General features: G+C 38.6%; 1 protein-coding gene across 7 annotated transcripts in view; it reads left to right on the top strand.

Moving 5' to 3' along the window:
• The window catches only part of Kmt2a (lysine methyltransferase 2A), an 84015-nt gene that overhangs the window by 50775 nt on the left and 11159 nt on the right, over window positions 1-22081 (top strand). For 6 of the 7 annotated variants that reach the window (XM_058577160.1, XM_058577159.1, XM_058577158.1 and 3 more), the window contains 15 exons: window positions 351-461; window positions 750-823; window positions 1848-2041; window positions 2366-2472; window positions 3772-3909; window positions 5019-5177; window positions 5934-6051; window positions 6169-6247; window positions 7340-7500; window positions 7698-7883; window positions 8213-12461; window positions 13685-13765; window positions 14601-14662; window positions 15784-15954; window positions 18466-18540. In XM_058577160.1, coding sequence (XP_058433143.1) covers window positions 351-461; window positions 750-823; window positions 1848-2041; window positions 2366-2472; window positions 3772-3909; window positions 5019-5177; window positions 5934-6051; window positions 6169-6247; window positions 7340-7500; window positions 7698-7883; window positions 8213-12461; window positions 13685-13765; window positions 14601-14662; window positions 15784-15954; window positions 18466-18540 — 5965 coding nt within the window. The remainder of the gene's footprint in view (window positions 1-350; window positions 462-749; window positions 824-1847; window positions 2042-2365; window positions 2473-3771; window positions 3910-5018; window positions 5178-5933; window positions 6052-6168; window positions 6248-7339; window positions 7501-7697; window positions 7884-8212; window positions 12462-13684; window positions 13766-14600; window positions 14663-15783; window positions 15955-18465; window positions 18541-22081) is intronic. The other variant, XM_058577164.1, reaches the window with a different exon arrangement.

The raw sequence follows: 22081 nt of genomic DNA, 5'->3' as shown, positions 1-22081 counted from the left end.
TTAATTTTATGATTTTAAGAATGTATAGGGATTTATCATTTGTTATCTCATGGTCTGTATTTGCTCTTCAATTCTATACTCATTTTGTTCCAAGTAAAAAATTGTGAGCCTGTCTAGGTAACTTACCATGATAGAGCTAATTTGTTTGCATTCTTGCCTTATTAGCCTTGCATCTCTTGATTGCTTTAAGTTAGTTGTGAAGTGAATCCCACAGGCCTCAGCCAAAGAGGAATGACACTATATTATTAAAATAGGGTGTGAGTTTTCTGTTGGATCTCTGTGCTGGAAGAGGAAGTGATTTTGAGAGTTTGCTGTTTTATGAATAATTAATATTTTATTTTTGTATACAGTTGGAGTTCAGTGATGATATCGTGAAGATCATTCAAGCAGCCATTAATTCAGATGGAGGGCAGCCAGAGATTAAAAAAGCCAACAGCATGGTCAAGTCCTTCTTTATTCGGGTAAATGATATTAACAGTTCTGTTTTTATTGCTTACCTATGACTAATTGCTCCATGAATACAATGGACTTATTCTCTTTTCTGTTTGCTTTGCCAAGTGTACAAAACACCTTTTAATTTTATTTGTTCCTCTGCTTCTTTGGGAGGAAGTTGCCTGAGTGGATTGTTCTTTGCCTTGGTAGCCTGAAATTATTTTCAATATTAACAGTGATATTGGTGTGAAGTTGTCAGTTTTTTTGTGGTTTCCAAATGAATGGTAACATGTTTACATTGTTTGTTTTTCTTTTAGCAAATGGAACGAGTTTTTCCATGGTTCAGCGTCAAAAAGTCAAGGTTTTGGGAGCCAAATAAAGTGTCAAGCAAGTAAGTTAATTAAGTACTGTACTTTCTTGTCAACTAGAAATCAGAGTTCTAGGAAGTTTTAATATTAAAAATGAATCAGTTGAAGGCTAGGGTTGTGGCTCAGCAGTAGAGCACTTAGTTTGTCTGGCTTGTGTGAGGCACTGGGTTCGATTCTCAGCACCACATAAAAATAAATAAAAATAAAACAAAGGTATTGTGTATATCTACAACTAAAAAAATAAAATTAAAAAAAAATGAATCTGTTGAGATGCCTTTTTAGTGCTGGTTTTGGAGCCAGCATTTTAGTTCATTGTAGGCTATTGCCTCTTTTTTCACTTACATATTTGTTAGGTTTTAGGGAATTTTATTTAATTTGTGGCATACGGACAAAACATATGTCTTACAGCTGCATAGTTGTTATAATTGGGTTCTGTTTTACTTAGTTTAAACGATGCTGTGTACTACTCTTGATTCTTCATATTTAACCTTTAATTTTATTCCAGTAAATTCTTTTGATTTGGGGAAAAGGACAGTACTGGGGATGAAACCCAAGGACTCGCACATGTTAGGCAAGCAATCTACTGCTGAGCTACGTCACCAGCCTGTTTTTTTTTTGTTGTTTTTTTTTTGTAGTTGTAAACAAATAGCATGCCTTTCTTTCTTTCTTTCTTTCTTTCTTTCTTTCTTTCTTTCTTTCTTTCTTTCTTTCTTTATTGTGGTGCTGAGGATCAAACCCAGTGCCTCACACATGCTAGGCAAGCGCTCTGCCACTGAGCTACAGCTCCAAAACCCCAGCCTGTTTTTGATATTTGAAAGGGTTATCAATTATTTCTAGAAGTTTAGGCAAGAGTCATATATTGAGATTATGATATTAAAATTAAAGTTCTGTGTATTTTGGCAGTTTTCCAATTCTGTGACTTATTCTTACATTTTGTAAATAGCTCAAACATGGGTCCAAGACCTGATGATATCAAGAATTTGATTTTTATGGTTTTAGGTATATTGTAGGAGTTCAATAAATACTTGTTGAATCAATTATTTTCAGCAGTGGGATGTTACCAAACGCAGTGCTTCCACCTTCACTTGACCATAATTATGCTCAGTGGCAGGAGCGAGAGGAAAACAGCCACACTGAGCAGCCTCCTTTAATGAAGAAAATCATTCCAGCTCCCAAACCCAAAGGGCCTGGAGAACCAGACTCACCAACTCCTCTACATCCTCCTACTCCACCAATTTTGAGTAAGGCACCAAAGAGTTATCCATTTTTTGCTAGATGCAAATAATTGACATTGTGAATCTAAATTTAACATACTTGAAAAAAAATTTAATATGCTTGGATATCAAAAACCAATTTTCAGGTCATCCTTAAATGTAATAGCATCATTGTTTTTGCTTACTTGAGATGTTAACAAGACCTTAAGGTAAAAATATTTGAGTATTATGTAGATGCTGAAATAGCATAACTTTGAACACTTTTCCCCAAAGTATTTTTTTATACACTATTTTAGCTGGAAATCAGAAATAGTACTGCTAATTTTAACTGAATGTCTTCTGGGTTCCAAGGTACTGACAGGAGCCGAGAAGACAGTCCAGAGCTGAACCCACCCCCAGGCATAGAAGATAATAGACAGTGTGCATTATGTTTAATGTACGGTGATGACAGTGCTAATGTAAGTATTTTGGGACCAGAGATCCTAGTTAACAAGCACTTCACATGGATGGTTTATCCTTTGTGTCAACACTTGTTGGCTGAGTACTGTTTAATGAATGTTTCCTTAAAAGTGGCTCTTAAATTTTTTTTTAAATAATTGATTTAGTTGATTCAAAGCTAAATTAATTGATTTGCCTTAAATTAATTTGTCAAGTAATTTTATTTCATTTTTTGTGGTATTGGGATGGAACCTAGGGCCTCACACATGGTAGCAAGCATTCTGCCCCTGAACTCCATCCCTAGCCCTGATGTCCAGTATTTTCTATTAGAAGTTTCTCAAAAATTTCATGAAAGTCAATAAAATATAAGTTACATTTTACATAGCTTGTTTAGTTTAATGTAAGCCAGCAGAGTGGTTAAGAGCTCCATCTGTGACGGCAGCCTAGGTTCTCTTCTGTGCTTTACCACCTACCCTTTGACCTTAGTTAGTGGTGTAATTTCTGACCCTTAGTTACAGCTTTAAAATGAAGATGATAATGCTTATCTCACGGTGATTGTAAGGATTAAATGAAATAATGTATGCAAAGCCTTCATTTAATGCTTGGCACATAGTAAGCTTTCAATTTGGGCAAGCAGGGCAGGGGATTTAACCCAGAGACAATTTACCCACTGAGCTACATCCTTAGTCCTTGTATTGGGGGGGGGGGGTGGACTTTAACTTGTGATCCTTTTGTCTCAGCCTCCCAAGCCCCTGGGATTACAGGCGTGTGCCACTGCACCTGGCTAAGCTTTCATTTTTTTCAAAAAGTATTTATTTAATACAGTCTGAGAGAATTGGTTTTGAAATATGGTTTTAAAGAAGTCAATGCATATTTATATAAACTTACCACATTGCTCATTTTTATATTCTCTAGATTTATAAAAATTTCCAATCTATAGAAAAAGTAAGCTAGGAAAGAGGGAAGTAGAAAACAGAAACATTGAAAGCTGAATTGTGATTTTTGTGTACATTCCTAAATTACAGAATTAAATTTGTTTTCTTGAGGTAATCTTCTCTGAAGTAAAGCTAATATCAAGGAAAGCCTCCTTTGACAATTTATTCTTTTTTTTTAATATTATATTTTAGTTGTTGATGGACCTTTATTTTTTTTAGAATTTTTTTAGACGTTTGTGGACTTGTATTCTATTCATTTATTTATATGCGGTGCTGAGAATCGAACCTAGTGCCTCACATGTGTGAGGCAAACACTGTACCACTGAGCCATAACCCCAGCCCAACATTTTATTCATTAAGAAAAAAAATTTTTTTATTTCATAGGATGCTGGCCGTTTGCTATACATTGGCCAAAATGAATGGACACATGTAAATTGTGCTTTGTGGTCAGCGGAAGTGTTTGAAGATGATGATGGGTCACTAAAGAATGTGCATATGGCTGTGATCAGAGGCAAGCAGCTGGTAAGAACTTAATGTGTAAATTTTATGAAAGAGATGTCCTTTCATTTTCTAGGTGTTCTTTCTGTGGGTAAAGAAATATGGTTTTAAAGAAGTCAATGCATATTTATATAAACTTACCACATTGCTCATTTTTATATTCTCTAGATTTATAAAAATTTCCAATCTATACAAAAGTACTTGTTGGCTAACTACTCTGTCTTCAGAGTAGTTAGCCAACAAGTATTGACATACATTATAGACAGATTGCTATTCTGATCTTTGGAAAAGGGATACAAAAGCAATACAAAACAAAGTATTACCTAATTTGGGAGACAATTCAAATATGTGAGAAAAGTATCAATGTATTAGGGGATTTAGACTGAATGAGATCTCTGAGGCCTCAGTTGAGTCAATATTCTAAGGTTCCACAGAATAAATTCATATAAATACATGAAGAAGAGATATGGGAAGTGATCAGTTGCAGTTGAGAGTAATCAGAAACAGCAGGAGAAAAATTTAAAAGCTCTGTTTTGAAGGAGAGGAGAAAATGAAGGATTATAAAACAAGCTGTCCAACAAACAAAACAGCACTTGCAAAGAAGCAGTAGTAAATTGTGTGGTGAGTATAAACAGAAAGTCCTTCCTGGAGGAGTCCAGATTGAATAATAAAATAAGGTGGTAACATACAGGGCCAGTTGAAGAAAACCTTGGAGTCATTTGATAAGTTTGTTATGTCAGTCTAATAACTGAAGAACCATTATGTTTCTGACTAGTAAAACCTTTTTAAAAAAGAGTTGCTTTGAGATGTTTTCAGGATTGATTTTTAAGAGTTTCATGTCTTGTAAATCAGTCATTAATCCTAGAAAAATTATGTTTTAGATCTAATTCTAAATCCAGTTGTAGTGTTTAAATGTATAGCTAAAAGGCTGTATGGTATGGATAGTCGTAGAGAGAGGATTTGAGGAAGCTAGTCTGATCCTCAGGATTTTTCTGGAGTTCAACGGATTACCATTCAACAAAATTAGTTTTAGGAAAGCGAGAATGGGATGATTCTATAGAGGAGATGACAAACATTTAAAACATCTGAAAGTCTGAATAGGGCTCTGTTTTTTGTTTTGTTTTGTTTTTAAGCGATGTGAATTCTGCCAAAAGCCAGGAGCCACTGTGGGTTGCTGTCTTACATCCTGCACCAGCAACTATCATTTCATGTGTTCCCGAGCCAAGAACTGTGTCTTCCTGGATGATAAAAAAGTGTATTGCCAACGACATCGGGATTTGATCAAAGGCGAGGTGAGATAGCTTTAGTTGCTTTTATGTATATGTTTGACTTTATTTATTTAAAGCAGTGTTAGGTTCACTGCAAAATTAAGCAGAAGGTACAGAGATTTCCTATATACTCCCTGCCTCTACACAATATGCAGCCTCCCTCATTAATTGTGTCCCCCTCCAGAGTTGTCTATTTGTTGCAATTGATGAACCTCTATCAATACATCATTACCACTCAGCGACTATACTTTATACTTGGGTTCACTCTTGGTAGTGTACATTCTATGGGTTTAGGCAAATGTATGATAACAGGTATTCACCACTATAATATCAAGCAAATGTTTTTACTGCCCTAGAATGTGTTCTGCCTGTCAACACCACCAACCCTTGGCAACCACTGATCTTTTTACTGTCTCCATGAATTTGCCATTTCCAGAGCTTCCTATATAGTTGGAATGCTATAGTATGTAGCTTTTTCAAACCAGTTTATTCCAATTCACAATATACCTTTAAGTTTCTTCCACATCTTTTTATGGCTTATAGTAGCTTTTTGAATTCTTCAGGAATTTAGGAAAAAATACTAAAAAAAAAATAGCAAAATGGTAAATTCAGTTTTGCTTTTCCTACTAGGCATTCCAAGGGTCACCTATTTATGAAAAATAAAGAGGTGCTTCTAGTAAGATTGAAAGGTGATTTTGAGATGCTCAGAGAGAGCCAGTACCATGAATATAATGTGTAAAGAGACAATCTATTAACAGCAATCTTGGGTTTTTATTTAAGGTGGTTCCTGAGAATGGATTTGAAGTTTTTAGAAGAGTCTTTGTGGACTTTGAAGGAATCAGCTTGAGAAGGAAGTTCCTCAATGGTTTAGAACCAGAAAATATCCACATGATGATTGGTATGACCTGGACCTGGGTTATTGGGAGGACTGTGTTGTTATTTGGGCACTTTCTAGTCCTCAGTTATAAAATGATTCCTCCCATTATGACTTCTAATCAGTTCTTTTCTTGATCAGGCTCAATGACGATTGACTGCTTAGGAATTCTGAATGATCTCTCTGACTGTGAAGACAAGCTCTTTCCTATTGGATATCAGTGAGTAAAGAGAGGACAGCAACCCTTACAACTTGAGCACTCTGAAGCTATGTACATACAGATCATTAAATGTAGAGGCATTGCTTGTTAGCTAGTTTTTAATTGCTGTAAAAAATTTACTTTTTTTCCTAGTTCCCTAGTTCATTAGCTTGTAGATTAGGACTAACCTTTCAAGTCAGGTAAATCCTGTAAGAAGCAAAGTGTTATTGATATAATTTTAGAATAATTTCCAAATAAAACCTAAATAGAAAACACAGGATCAGTCTCTTTAAGATTCCTCTAAATCCCAGTCTCGGATTCAAAAATCCAGATCTTTTCACAGATCAAGCACCTCATATCCTGTCCCAATCCCCGCCCCCTCCCCACCCCCCCGCTTCTTTTACAGTGCTGCGGATTTATTTTATAGATCTTTCTAAAATTTAAGTCCCCATAATAATCATCGAATTCTCCAGTCAGAACTTATATCTTTTATATGAAATAGGTAGTTTAAGTATCCTACAAGCTGACAGTATAAATTCAAAATTACCCTTCTACCTCTCCCTTATTGGAGTCTCATTTTGCAGTTTATGCTTCAATTTATTCTGCATTCTAATTCTGATAACACAAACTATACTTGACATGTAGTTGGCAGCTCATTGTACAAACATTCAGCAGATTTGAAGCAATTGTATTTCTTTTGTCTTGTGTTTCTCCAAAAGGAAACACCTCTGGTTTGTTCTTTACTTTAGGACCTCACTTTGTATACATTGTGGAGGTTAATAACTATTTTTAGTAGTGGTGGTGTTTTTCTTTTTCTGAGTTTAGGATATTTTACTATTTTATGTACCTGCTTACAATTTAATTTTAAAAAGATCTTGTGCTATTTCCTGAGAGTCTAAGAAATAGTAAGAACTTCAAAAACTTGTCAAAACCTTAAAGCTTTCTGGAGTGAGCAATAGATCATCCATTATCAGTGGAATCTATACCAAGAACCCATGAAATAAAGGTAAATTCTCTAAATCAAGACAGGTAACCCAGGATGAGGAGAGGTTTGACAATGTCAGTTTCTGTTTCTGTTCTCTCATTTGTGATTTTTCCCTATCTGTTTGCCAGGTGTTCCCGAGTGTACTGGAGCACCACAGATGCTCGCAAGCGCTGTGTGTACACGTGCAAGATAGTGGAATGCCGTCCTCCAGTTGTAGAGCCAGATATCAACAGCACTGTTGAACACGATGAAAATCGGACCATTGCCCACAGTCCATCATCGTTTTTAGGTTAGTTTTTAGTTGAAACAGGACTTGAGTTTGGGGAGTATGTACTGAGACTGAAAGATGAAAGAAAAGCCATTTATATGGGAGGTCTCCTTTGTTTCTAGCTTGACATTTACCAAATAGCTTGCTTTTTATTGTCTCATTTGTTTGATATTTTATTTTAATCTTTTTCATTTAAGAGTTTTTATTTTCTACCACAGAAAGTTCATCTAAAGAGAGTCAGAGTACAGCTGAAATTCTAAGTCCTCCATCACCAGACCGACCTCCTCATTCGCAAGCCTCTAGCTCCTGTTATTATCATGTCATCTCAAAAGTCCCTAGGATTCGAACACCCAGTTACTCTCCTACACAGAGATCCCCTGGCTGTCGGCCATTGCCTTCTGCAGGTAAAGGACTTTAATGACCTACTTGACCCAGGGTCAGCCCAAAGACGAATTTGTAATTCTTTTAGGCAACCTTATCTTGGTGACTTTTGCTACAGAAAAGAGATTTTTTTAAGAAATATTTATTTAGTTGTAGATGAACACACAGTATCCTTATTTATTTTTATGTGGTGCTAAGGATTGAACCCAGTGCCCACTGAACTACAGCCTCAGCCCCTGAAAATAGATTTTCAATTACCTGTAGTTACATGTAGACAAGTCATTAAAACCAGTGACTTCCACATATTTGTTCTGTCTGTAATAGAATTTCTTACTTTTTCTCTTTTGTTCAGGAAGTCCTACCCCAACCACTCATGAAATAGTCACAGTAGGTGATCCTTTACTCTCCTCTGGACTGCGAAGCATTGGCTCCAGGCGACACAGTACTTCTTCCTTGTCACCCCAGCGGTCTAAGCTCAGGATAATGTCTCCAATGAGAACTGGGAATACTTATTCCAGGAATAGTGTTTCCTCAGCCTCCACCATTGGGACCCCTACAGATCCTGAGTCAAGTGCCAAAGCAGTTGATCATAACTTAGGGCCACTGAATTCAAGTGCTACCGTAGGGCACAGCACTCCCACATCTTCAAGTTTGCAAAGAACGGTAGTCACTGTAGGCTCTAAAACCAGTCACTTGGATGGATCTTCATCTTCAGAAATGAAGCATTCTGGTGCTTCAGATGTGACATCCAAGGGCTCCTCTTTAAAGGGAGAAAAAATCAAAATGCTGAGTTCCAAGAGTTCAGAGGGATCTGCACATAACCTGGCTTACCCTGGAATTCCTAAATTAGCTCCACAGGTTCATAACACAGCTTCTGGAGAATTAAATGCTAGTAAAATCAGCAATTTTGCTGAACCTTCTTCAGTGCCATTTTCTTCTAAAGAGGCCCTCTCCTTCCCCCAACTCCATTTGAGAGGACAAAGGAATGATCGAGACCAACACACAGATTCTACCCAACTGACTAATCCTTCTCCAGATGAAGATACTGAAATCAAAACCTTAAAGCTTTCTGGAGTGAGCAACAGATCATCCATTATCAGTGAACATGTGGCATCTAGTTCCAGAGACAGGAGACAAAAGGGGAAAAAGTCTTGTAAAGAAACTTTCAAAGAAAAGCATGCCAGTAAATCTTTTTTGGAACCTGGACAGGTGACAACTGGTGAGGAAGGAAACCTAAAGCCAGAATATGTGGATGAGGTTTTGACTTCTGAATTTATGGGGCAACGGCCATGTAATAATGTTTCTTCTGATAAGATTGGAGATAAAGTCCTTTCTGTTTCAGGAGTCCCCAAAGTTCCATCCATGCAAGTAGAAGGACCTGCCAAGGAATTACAAGCACCCCGGAAACGCACAGTCAAAGTGACATTGACACCTTTAAAAATGGAAAGTGAGAATCAGTCCAAAAATGCACTGAAAGAAAGTGGTCCTGCCTCCCCTTTGCAAATAGAGTCAGCATCACCAACAGAACCAGTTTCAGTTTCCGAAAGTTCAGGAGATGGGCCAGTGGCTCAACCAAGCCCCAATAATGTCTCATCCCAGGATTCTCAAAGTAACAACTATCAGAATCTTCCAGTACAGGACAGAAACTTAATGCTTCCAGATGGCCCCAAAGCTCAGGAGGATGGCTCTTTTAAGAGGAGATATCCCCGTCGCAGCGCCCGTGCACGTTCTAACATGTTCTTTGGGCTAACCCCACTCTATGGAGTCAGATCCTATGGCGAAGAAGATATTCCATTCTATAGCAGCTCCACCGGGAAGAAGCGAGGCAAGAGATCAGCTGAAGGGCAGGTGGATGGGGCCGATGACTTGAGCACTTCAGATGAGGACGACTTGTATTACTACAACTTCACAAGAACAGTCATTTCTTCAGGTGGAGAAGAACGGCTGGCATCCCATAATTTATTTCGGGAAGAGGAGCAATGCGATCTTCCAAAAATTTCACAGTTGGATGGTGTTGATGATGGGACAGAGAGTGATACCAGTGTCACAGCAACAACAAGGAAGAGCAGCCAGATTCCAAAAAGAAGTAGTAAAGAAAATGGAACAGAAAACTTAAAGATTGATCGACCTGAAGATGCTGGAGAAAAAGAACATGTCATTAAGAGTTCTGTTGGCCACAAAAATGAGCCAAAGATGGATAACTGTCATGCAGTAAGCAGAGTTAAAACACAGGGACAGGATTCCTTAGAAGCTCAGCTCAGCTCATTGGAGTCAAGCCGCAGGGTCCATACAAGTACCCCCTCAGACAAAAATTTATTGGACACCTATAATACTGAGCTTCTGAAATCAGATTCAGACAATAACAACAGTGATGACTGTGGGAATATCCTGCCTTCAGACATTATGGACTTTGTACTGAAGAATACTCCATCCATGCAGGCTTTGGGTGAGAGCCCAGAGTCATCTTCCTCAGAACTCCTGAATCTTGGTGAAGGTTTGGGTCTTGATAGTAATCGGGAAAAGGACATGGGTCTTTTTGAGGTATTTTCTCAGCAGCTGCCCACAACAGAGCCTGTGGACAGTAGTGTCTCTTCCTCTATCTCAGCAGAGGAGCAGTTTGAGTTGCCTCTAGAGCTGCCATCTGATCTCTCTGTCCTGACCACCCGAAGTCCTACGGTCCCTAGCCAGAATCCCGGTAGACTGGCTGTCATCTCAGACTCGGGAGAGAAGCGAGTAACCATCACAGAGAAATCTGTAGCCCCCACTGAAGGTGACTCAGCACTGCTGAGTCCAGGAGTAGATCCTACTCCTGAAGGCCACATGACTCCTGATCACTTTATCCAAGGACACATGGATGCAGACCACATCTCCAGCCCTCCTTGTGGTTCAGTGGAGCAAGGTCACGGCAACAGTCAAGATTTAACTCGAAACAGTAGCACCCCTGGCCTTCAGGTACCTGTTTCCCCCACTGTTCCCATCCAGAACCAGAAGTATGTGCCCAATTCTACTGATAGTCCCGGCCCATCTCAGATTTCTAATGCAGCTGTCCAGACCACTCCACCCCACCTGAAACCAGCCACTGAGAAACTCATTGTTGTTAACCAGAACATGCAGCCACTTTATGTTCTCCAAACTCTTCCAAATGGAGTGACCCAAAAAATCCAGTTGACCTCTTCTGTTAGTTCTACACCCAGTGTGATGGAGACAAATACTTCAGTATTGGGACCCATGGGAGGTGGCCTCACCCTAACCACAGGACTAAATCCAAGCTTGCCAACTTCTCAACCTCTGTTCCCTCCTGCTAGCAAAGGATTGCTCCCCATGCCTCATCACCAGCACTTACATTCCTTCCCTGCAGCTACTCAAAGTAGTTTCCCACCCAACATCAGCAGTCCTCCTTCAGGCCTGCTTATTGGGGTTCAGCCTCCTCCAGATCCCCAGCTTTTGGTTTCAGAAGCCAGCCAGAGGACAGACCTCAATACCACAGTAGCCACTCCTTCCTCTGGACTCAAGAAAAGACCCATATCTCGTCTACATACCCGAAAGAATAAAAAACTTGCTCCCTCTAGTACCCCTTCAAACATTGCCCCCTCTGATGTGGTTTCTAATATGACACTGATTAACTTCACACCCTCCCAGCTTTCAAATCATCCCAATCTATTAGATTTGGGGTCACTTAATACTTCATCTCATCGAACTGTCCCCAACATCATAAAAAGATCTAAATCTGGCATCATGTATTTTGAACAGGCACCCCTGTTACCACCACAGAGTGTGGGAGGAACTGCTGCCACAGCGGTGGGCACATCAACAATAAGCCAAGACACTAGCCACCTCACATCAGGGCCTGTGTCTGGCTTGGCATCCAGTTCCTCTGTCTTGAATGTGGTATCCATGCAAACTACAACAACTCCTACAAGTAGTGCATCAGTTCCAGGACATGTCACCTTAACTAACCCGAGGTTGCTTGGTACTCCAGATATTGGCTCAATAAGCAATCTTCTAATCAAAGCCAGCCAGCAGAGCCTGGGCATTCAGGAACAGCCTGTGGCTCTACCACCAAGTTCAGGAATGTTTCCACAAATGGCGACATCACAGACTCCCTCTACTGCTGCAATGACTGCAGCATCTAGCATCTGTGTGCTCCCCTCTTCTCAGACTACGGGCCTGACAGCTCCATCACCAGCTGGCGAGGCAGAAGAACATTATCAGCTGCAGCACGTGAACCAGCTCCTGGCCAGCAAAGCCGGGATCCTTTCTTCCCAGCGTGACCTTGATTCTGCTTCTGGGACCCAGGTATCCAACTTCACCCAGACAGTAGATGCTCCTAATAATGTGGGGCTAGAGCAGAACAAGGCTTTACCCTCAGCCATGCAAGCCAGCTCATCCTCTCCAGGGGCCTCTCCATCCTCTGGACAGCAGTCCGGGAGCCCCTCAGTGCTGGCCCCCACTAAACCCAAACCAAAAATCAAACGGATTCAGCTGCCCCTGGATAAAGGGAATGGCAAGAAGCACAAAGTTTCCCATTTGAGGACCAGTTCTTCTGAAGCACACATTCCAGACCAAGAAGCCAACACAGCATCCCTGACCTCAGTCATAGGGTGAGCCATGCAGTATTGTCTCTGTTGTGTCTGCAGGATTTTATGCTCTGGATTAGGGGCTGTTGAAATAGAAGTCTTTGGGGAGGGACTTTTTGGAAGTAAATTGCATTAGTTGGGTTTTCTAGGTATTAACTTTGATTTTTTTTTTTTAATTACCAGTGGTGATTAATAGAGCAAAATTCAACTCCACAAGTGAACAGTTTGACTCTTGGATAGAACTCTACCTGTAAATATACTTTGTTCTGATTTCAAATGGTGTTGCTGTTTGCTCCTGTTTCTTTTTTGCCGAGTTTTTACAGATACTAGAAAATGCTTATTCCTAACTGGTGGGCAAAGCCCCCTGATGTACGCTCAGAGTCCTTTTTTAAAATGTCCTTATATAAAATATACAAGTGGGGGTGGGGATGTGGCTCAAGCGGTAGCGTGTTTGCCTGGCATGCGCAGGGCGCTAGGTTCGATCCTCAGCACCACATGAAAATAAAATAAAGATGTTATGTCCACCGAAAAACTTTTAAAAAAATAAATATTTTTTAAAAATTTAAAAAAATATACAAGTGATTTATATATATATATATATATATGTATATATATTTAGTTATAGATGGATACAATACCTTTATTTATTTATCTTTATACGGTGCTGAGGATTGGATCGAGGGCCTCACATGGGCTAGGCAAGCACTATACCACTGAGCTACAACCTCACCCCAACAAGCGATTTTTATTTTATTTTATTTTTTGGTATCAGGGATTGAACCAGGGCCATTCAAGCCACTGAGCTACATACTCGGCCCCTTTTTGATATTTTATTTTGAGATAGAATCTCACTAAGTTACATAGGGACTTGCTAATTTGCTGAGGCTGGCTTTGAACTCAGGATCCTTCTACATCAGCCTCCCAAGCCACTGGGATTGCAGGCATGCACCACTGCACCTGGCCTACAAGTGAATTTTTACATATGTATACACTTATGTCACCACCACTCAGATCAAGATATAGAATACTTTCAGTGCCCCAGAAGGCTCCTTGTGCTATCTCTTGGTCAGTACCCTTCCAGGTAACCATTATTCTAACCTTTACGACCATAAGTATTTATTGTCGGCTCACAAATTTTATCAGCTCTTGATAGAGTCATTTCTTTAGACTGGCCTCCACATTTAATTTGAAACATATGTACCTATAGTTTCATGCAAAGATACAAATACTTTTCTTCTCTACTCCAGGACTCCAGGAGCAGAGGCTGAGCAGCAGGATACAGCTAATGTGGAACAGTCTTCACAAAAGGAATGTGGGCAGCCTGCAGGGTAAGCTTAAAAATTAATTCTCTAAAATTAATACCTCAACTTTGTCATTTAAAAAATAGTTCCTCCCTATTTTCATAGGCTTTGGTTTTGTTTTCATTTTTGCTTAATGGAATTAATAAAAGCTTATAAAAATCAGGGCATAGAATCATTTGGATAATAGTTTCCTATTTGTTCTGCCCACCCCTTCTCAATCTATTCCCTAAAGGTGGCTGTTGGTAATAATATATGGTTTAGTTTGTATGTGAATATGTATTTTTTTATATATAAAAGGAATAACAGCATAGCTACTATCTTTTTCTTGTTTTTTTTTTTTTCCATGTACGGGATTGTTTTCTATATATCTTTCTGTGCTAGTAAAAGTCACTTTTTTAGTGGCTGCCTCCAGTACTATTATGAGGATCTATAATGATGTATTTAACTTCTTTATTTAATATATATTGATACACATTTGGATTGTTTAAAGATCTATTAATTTTACAAAGTGAAAATTGATGGTTTACTAGTTCATGCAGCTTACTTTTAGTTAAACCAGCTAGCTTATTTGAGTAACTGTAGAATAGCTTCTGACAAGTGTCCTTTCATTTTTTCCTAAAACTAACGATATGAGAAGAATTTTAAGAGCACATTTCACAACTTCAAAAGCAAATGTCAGTATTTGGAAAGGAATCTCATCAAAGACAGTTTTATTTTGTGGGCCATTCAGTAGTATGGTGGTGGTGGTGGTGGTCATTTAACAAGTTTTGTATAATTAACAACTGAATGATGTTCAAGAACAAGGACAGTATATAATGCCTAGCTGGTGTTGTATCTTACACCTGGTTTTATTTTCATTTAGACAAGCAGCTATTCCAGAGATTCCAGCAACCCAAAATCCAGCAAATGAGCAAGAAAGTACAGGTATGTGACTAATTGGTTAGAGTCACAATTTTAAGCTAGGAGTATTAAAATTACCTACTTTACTTCTAAGCTTCAAGCAGTTAAGTGATTGGTTGAAGTTAGACAGAAAGTCAGCACCTGTCTTCTAGCATTCTTCCACTACATAATCTGTGATCATCTGTCAGCTAAGGGACACAAAACATTGCCTGTAAAATCTCTTCTGCTCTACTGGCTTTAACAATGAAATTTAAATAGCTAGAGATAATCTGACTTTATCCCTTAGGTGTTGCCATAGGAAACCAAGAACCATTTTATTAGATGGATTTTGGTTCCACCACCAGGTACATATCCTAGCACTTTTCATCTTTTGTGACAAATTTCGGTCAGGAAACAACTGGGCCCTGCATTCAAGATCAGAAGCCATGAATATAAGGCCTTTCCCTGTTCCATAGAGGGTTCTCTTCTGGATAGAGGGTTCTCTTCTTCAGAAGAGAACAAGGTGGAGAACGGGCCCAGGCATGAGATTTATTGTCACATCCTGATAATTTGCTGCTGTTGCAGGGGGGCTGACACATCTATTGATGGAGGAAGGCAAGGGAGGGTGGGGACTGAGAATGAGGACTTTGGAACCAAATGAGTTAGAATCCCTGCCTGGCCACCCAGTAGCTCTGTGAACTTAGCTTGTTATTCTCCTTTCTCTGCCTCAGTTTTCTTACCTTTAAAATGGAGATTATAATAACACTTACTTTGCTGGGTTGTTATAAGGTTTATGTGAGTCCATCTGTGAAGTTTTTGAAAGAGAATCTGAGACATAGTAAGTACTTCACATGTTAACCATTATTTTTTTTTTTAGCCTTGACTCTACCGAGAACAATTACTTATGGGAAAACTATCAGATTGTCTATCATACCAGAAACTACAAGACTTTATGTTGAAAACAAAACAATAAAATGGTTGTAATCACTTTCTAGCTATGATGGAGGGCAAGCTCTTTGAGCCTCTGTTTTTTATCTGTGAATGGGAGTAGTAATACCAACAATGACATGTTGTTAGCTTAGAGATAGTGCATGTACTCTGCAGAATCAGTGTTCAGTAAGCATTTGTCATTGCAACCACTTTGGTTCCCGTTTGCCTCCTCATAGAACCTAAAGCAGTAGAAGAAGAAGAAAGTAATTTCAGCTCTCCGCTGATGCTTTGGCTCCAGCAAGAACAAAAGCGGAAGGAAAGCATAGCTGAGAAAAAGCCCAAGAAAGGACTAGTTTTTGAAATTTCAAGTGATGATGGCTTTCAAATCTGTGCAGAAAGTATTGAAGGTGAGTAGTTAAATTAGGTAGACCCAGCAACAGAGGCCCTGTTTCAGCTATCTCTGTTCTTATATATTATGTCATTGAGGTGTGACAGATTGTGCCAGATTTTATGAAGGATATTAAGAAGCATTATATATTTTCTGTGTCCTTTAGAAATTTGTCTTAGAGAAATATCCATAATTCATGTGAGAAGTTAATGATACAGAGTACGTATCATTACCACTTGCTCATTTTAAATTTTATATGTTCCTCTCTCTTAGCTTAAGCCTTACTTTGTAAAAGTTTTCATTTTTTATGACTTAATTAACATAAAGGATTTTACTTTCTTATTCATATTGGTATCCCTGGTATGTAGGTGAAAAAGTAGGGAATGTTCTCTAGGTTATAAGTACTAGAGAATCTCAAAGGAAAGAAAGATCACTCTGAGTAACTTAGGGTTATCCAAGAACCCATGGAGATTAATAGGAGATTGAGTTTAAGAAGATAATAGAAATTGGGTTAGGCAAACAGGAATGGGGAGGAGGGCTTTTGAAGAAGGATGTAAACAAAGATAGATGTAATCACACATGATAGGTTTAGAGTGGTGTCAGATGAGAAGTTGACATTGAAATTCATGTCAGGTAATAGTGAAAGAAAAATTGAGAAGGTGAATTTGTCACAAGTTTTGGAGGACCTGCACTTCCAAGCCCTGAGACCTCTGCAGTTCTGGGGGAGTAAAATAAAGGCAGAGTTTCAAAAGTTTAATGTGTAGCTCCATACAAGATAGATTGAACTGGAGACATTGGGAGGCAAGAAGTCATTCATGAGAGTATTACTAATAGAAATGCCAAGTAATAAAACCCATGTAGGAAAAGAAAGAATGGACGCATTTTGTGACTGCTTAGATAATAAGGAGAGGACAAAGCCAAAGATGACTTTTCTAAGCTGGGCTCATTGGCACTCACCTGTAATCCCAGTGGCTCCGGAGGCTGAGGCAGGAAGAATCACAAGTTCAAAGCCAGGTTCAGTAAAAGCGAAGCACTAGCAACTCAGTGAGACCCTGTCTCTAAATAAAGTACAAAACAGGGCTGGGGATGTGGCTCAGTGGTTAAGTGCCCCTGAGTTCAATCCCTGGTACCCCTTACCTCCCCCAAAAGATGTCTCTTCTGAGCAGGTGTGATGGAACATGCCTGTAATCCCAGTGATTTGGGAGACTGAGGCAGGAGAATCACAAATTAAAGGCCAGCTTCAGCAACTTAGCAAGACCCTGTCTCAAAATTCTAAAAAATAAATAAAAAGGAATGGGAAATGTGCTCAGTGGTAAAGTACCCTTGGGTTTAATCCCCAGTACAAATAATAATAATGTAAGGAGGAAAAAAAAAAAAAGCTAGTTTGAAAGTATGAGAAAGTGTGAGCTCTTCTTTTTTGGGGGTGTATGGGGGATTGAACTACTCCCCATTCTTATTTGCCTAACCTAATTTCTATTACTTAAACTCAATATCCTATTAATCTCAATGGGTTTTTGGATAACCCTAAGTTACTCAACAGTGATCTTTTCTTTGAAATTCTCTAGTACTTTTAATGTAGAGGGGCCTTAACCACTGAGACACATCCCCAGCCCTTTTTTTTTTTTTTAAGAGAGAGAGAGAGAGAGAAATTTTTAATATTTATTTTTCAGTTTTTGGTGGACGCAACATCTTTATTTTATTTTTATGTGGTGCTGAGGATCGAACCCAGCGCCCTGCGCATGCCAGGCAAGCGCGTTACCCCTTGAGCCACATCCCCAGCTCCCTAGCCCTTTTTTTAATGTTAGTTTTAGAGCAAGCGTCTCACTGAGTTGCTTAGGGCCTCACTAAATTACTGAGCCTGGCTTTAATCTCTCAATTCTCCTGCCTCATCCTCCCAACTGCTGGGATTACAGCATGTGCCATCATGCCCAGCCAAAAGTATGAGTTCTACATGAGAAATAATTGTAGAATGGCAGGTCTATAGAAGTACAGTGCTGGGGTTGTAGCTCAGTGGTAGAGCACTTGCCTAGCTAAAAGATTATAGAATCTTAGGTTAGAAATTGAAGGAATTAACAAACAAATAAATAAATAAAAAGAAATCAAAGTAATTGTAAAGGTTTTCTAGTCCCAGACCTTAATTTTAAGGAACTAAGGTTATGAACTACCCACATTCCTGGTTGCATCTTTTCACTATTTGGGTTAGGGTCACAGAATACAATTAATTTCAAATGCTTAGGTGTAGCACCCAATCTTCCACCAGAGAATGTGAATGCTTTAGGGACTCAGGGCAGAAATCTCCTGACTGCTTCTGTGACCTAAGAAGGGAACACAACTGGCTATTGTAACTTCTCAGCTACTTCCCCATGCACCCAATTGATTAAAACCATAAGAAAACAACAAAACACTGTCTGAACAGGTTATGTGCTCCAACTGTAGGGATTCTAAGTATAATGCCTGTGCATACTGTTAGTATTAAGAGATGTTGGCATGAATATCTTGTAGCCTACAGTTTTCTTTTAATTTCTTTTAGATGCCTGGAAATCACTGACAGATAAAGTCCAGGAAGCTCGATCAAATGCCCGCCTGAAGCAGCTCTCATTTGCAGGTAATGACTAGAGCAATTATTTTACTCCTCCCTCAGAATATTCTGTCAATTTATTAGTCTCAGCCATAGAATTGATTCTATTTAAAAAAAAAAAAAAACAAACTTTTTTTAAAAAAGTATTTTTCACAGCTTTGAGATATAATTCACATATCATCCATTTAAAGCGTATAATTTGGTGGTTTTTATGTATTCACAGAATTGCACAACCATCATTGCCTTATAACTCCAGAATATTTTCATAGTCACTGAAAGGAACCCCTCCTGCTCATTATTAGTCAATTCCCCATCTCTTTCCCCTGACACCATGTTCTAGACCTTTTCATATAAATGGAAATCATATATTTGTGACTGGCTTTTCACTTCACAATGCTTTCAAGGCTCCTTCTTGAGCTGGGAGTATAACTCAATGTAGAGCATGGGATTAGCATTTGTGAAGGCCTGGGTTTGACCCCTATCACCAAAAAAAAAAAAAAAAAAAGCTGAGAGAGAGAGAGAGATTGATTGATTCCTGCCTGCTGTAACATTGCATTCATATTCCACTCCTCTTTCTTTCTCTCTTTCTCTCTTTCTCTCTCTCTCTTTCTTTCTTTCTTTCTTTTCTGTGTGGTGCTGGGGATTGAACCCAGGGCCTTGTGCCTGTAAGACAAACACTCTACCAATTGATCTATATCCTCAGCCCATTTCAGCACCACCTTTTTAAAAATTTTTTCTTTTAATTAATTAATTTATTTATTTATTATGCATGACAGCAGAATGTATTTCTGTTTTTTTGTTTTTTTTTTTTAGTTGTAGTTGGACACAATACCTTTATTTTATTTATTTTTATGTGGTGCTAAGGATTGAACCCAGGGCCTCACATGTGCTAGATGAGTGCTCGGCTGCTGAGCCACAACTCCAGCCTGAATGCATTTCAAGCATAGTACACATATGGAACACAATTTTTCATTACTCTGGTTGTAGTCCACTCCTTTTTATTACCAAATAATATTCCATTGTGTGAATATACTTTGCTTATCCATTCATCAGTTGATGGATATTTGGGGTTGTTTGTTGTTTTACTTTCTTATTCTTGCTAATGATTATTGACATACAAGTTTTTGTACAAATCTGTTTTTATTTCTCTTGGGTCTGTACCTAGAAATGGCATTGCTGGTTCATATGATAACTCTCCTTAACTTTTTAAAGGACTACAGAATTCTTTTTTCCCAAAGTGGCTACACCATTTCATGTTCCCAGCAGTATACAAAGGTTCCAGTTTCTCCATATCCTTATCAAAACTTGATATTGCCTGTTTTTTTTATATTTTAGATATTCTAGTTAATTTAAAATAGTACCTCATGATGTGTGTGTGTTTGTGTGTGTATGTGTGTGGCAGGGGTGCTAGAGCTTCAAGCATGCTAGACAAGTTTTCTACCAGTAAACTACATCCCCAACTCCTCATTGTGGATTTTTTTTTTTTTTTTTGGAACAGGCACTCGACCACTGAGCCATATCCCCAGTCTTATTTTTTATTCTATTTAGAGACAGGGTCTCACTGAGTTGCTTAGCACCGTCGTCTTTGCTGGGGCTGGCTTTGAACTCGGGATCCTCCTGCCTCTGCCTCCCCAGCCGATGGGATTACAGGCGTGCACCACCTCGCTTAGCCCTACCTTCTCCGTTCTTATCTATACTATTTCCAATTTCTGAATCTTTGTTAATCAAGATGGAATCATATTTTAATATGCATTTAAAAATTAAGTAATGGGGCTGGGGGTGTGGCTCAAGCGGTAGCGCGCTCGCCTGGCATGCGTGCGGCCCGGGTTCGATCCTCAGCACCACATACAAACAAAGATGTTGTGTCCGCCGAGAATTAAAATAAATAAATAAATATTTTAAAAAAAAAATTAAGTAAGATTATCTTCTCATGTTATTGGCCATTTGTATTTTGTGGGAGATAAGTCACCTATTAGATTCTTTTTTCTTTTTTTTGGTACTGAGGAGTGAATCTAAGAGCACTTTACCACTGACTTATATCCCCTTTTTATTATTATTATTATTTTTAAAAAATTTTGAGACAGAGTTTCACTACCTTGCTGAGGCTAACCTCAGACTTGTAATCCTTCTGTCTCAACCTCCCGAGTTGCTGGAAATACGTGTATGTGTCACTGCCCCTGGTCTTTGACTTTTTTTTTTTTTAACTAAAAAAATCCTAAAGACTGAAGATTAGTTCAGTGGTAGAGCATTTGCCTAGTATGTGCAAAGCAATACTGGATTTGATCCCTGGCACTGCAAAAGGAAAGGAAAAAAAAACACACACACACAAAGATTAAAACAAGAAAATACACAGGCTGTGTAATAGTACCTGCCATCTAAAATTAACAAATATTAATATTTTGAAATATGTATTTGAAATACTTATCCTCTCTTCCTTGTTAAAAGAAAAAAACTAAAGTATCATAGGTAAATACTTCTTTTTTTAAAGATTTTTTTGTGTGTGATACTGGGATTGAACCCAGAAGTATTCTACCACAAAGCTACACCTCCAGTCCATTTTTATTCTGAGATAGGATCTTACTAAGTTGTCAAGGCTAGCCTTGGATTTGAATTCCTCATTGCCTCAGCCTCTGGAGTAGTTGGGATCATAGGTGTGTGCTACCATACCCAGCAAAAAAAATTCTTTTAAATACCTTTCACCTACCTTCCCAGGACCAATTTGAAAGAAGATAGGAGGGGTAGAGATGAATATTGGAAAAAATTTTAAAAAGTCAATGGATGGTTTCTGTGTTAGATTAATTAAAATCCTTCATGTTCACTTCAAACAAAAGTACTAAAAAAAATTTTAGGTTACATCATTTGAAGCCTAGTATCAATGAGAAACTATTTCAACTTTAAAAAGGAGGTAAAATAAAACCACAATGAGCCAAACTGGAAGCAACTCAAATACTCCTCAATACGGGAATTTAGAAAAAATTCTAAAGTAATCTGATTAAAAAGGCATGTTGATAACAGTGTGTATCTCATATGATCATAGTCTTTTAAATCTGATACAGGGGGCTGGGGATGTGGCTCAAGTGGTGGCGCACTTGCCTGGCATGCGTGCGGCCCGGGTTCGATCCTCAGCACCACATACAAAGATGTTGTGTCCGCCAATAACTAAAAAATAAATCTTAAGATTCTCTCTCTCTCTCTCTCTCTCTCTCTTAAAAAGAAAAAAAGAGGAATCTGAGCTTTTAAAAAAAAATCTGATACAGACTTTTAAATTATATATGTAATAGTGGTTGCCTCTGAGAAGTGGGACCTGGAGAATTAGAATAGGCAACTCTACTTCTTTGTACTGTTTCACTTTATTTCCATGATTATTTTTTATAAATATATTTTTTAGTTGTATATGGACAGAGTACCTTTATTTTTATTTTTATGTGGTGCTGAGGATCAAACCCAGTGCCTCAAATGTCCTATGCAGGTGCTCTACAACTGAGCTACAACCACAGCCCTCCAATATTATTTTGTGTGTGTGTGTGTGTGTGTGTGTGTGTGTGTGTTGAACCCAGGGCCTTGTGCA

This window comes from Marmota monax, unplaced genomic scaffold (assembly GCF_021218885.2).
Source record: "Marmota monax isolate L192 unplaced genomic scaffold, Marmota_monax_Labrador192_F-V1.1 WCK01_AAM20220418_F8-fsc00081, whole genome shotgun sequence".
In the NCBI taxonomy this organism is placed as follows: domain Eukaryota; kingdom Metazoa; phylum Chordata; class Mammalia; order Rodentia; family Sciuridae; genus Marmota; species Marmota monax.
This window is presented reverse-complemented; position numbering and strand designations above follow the sequence as displayed.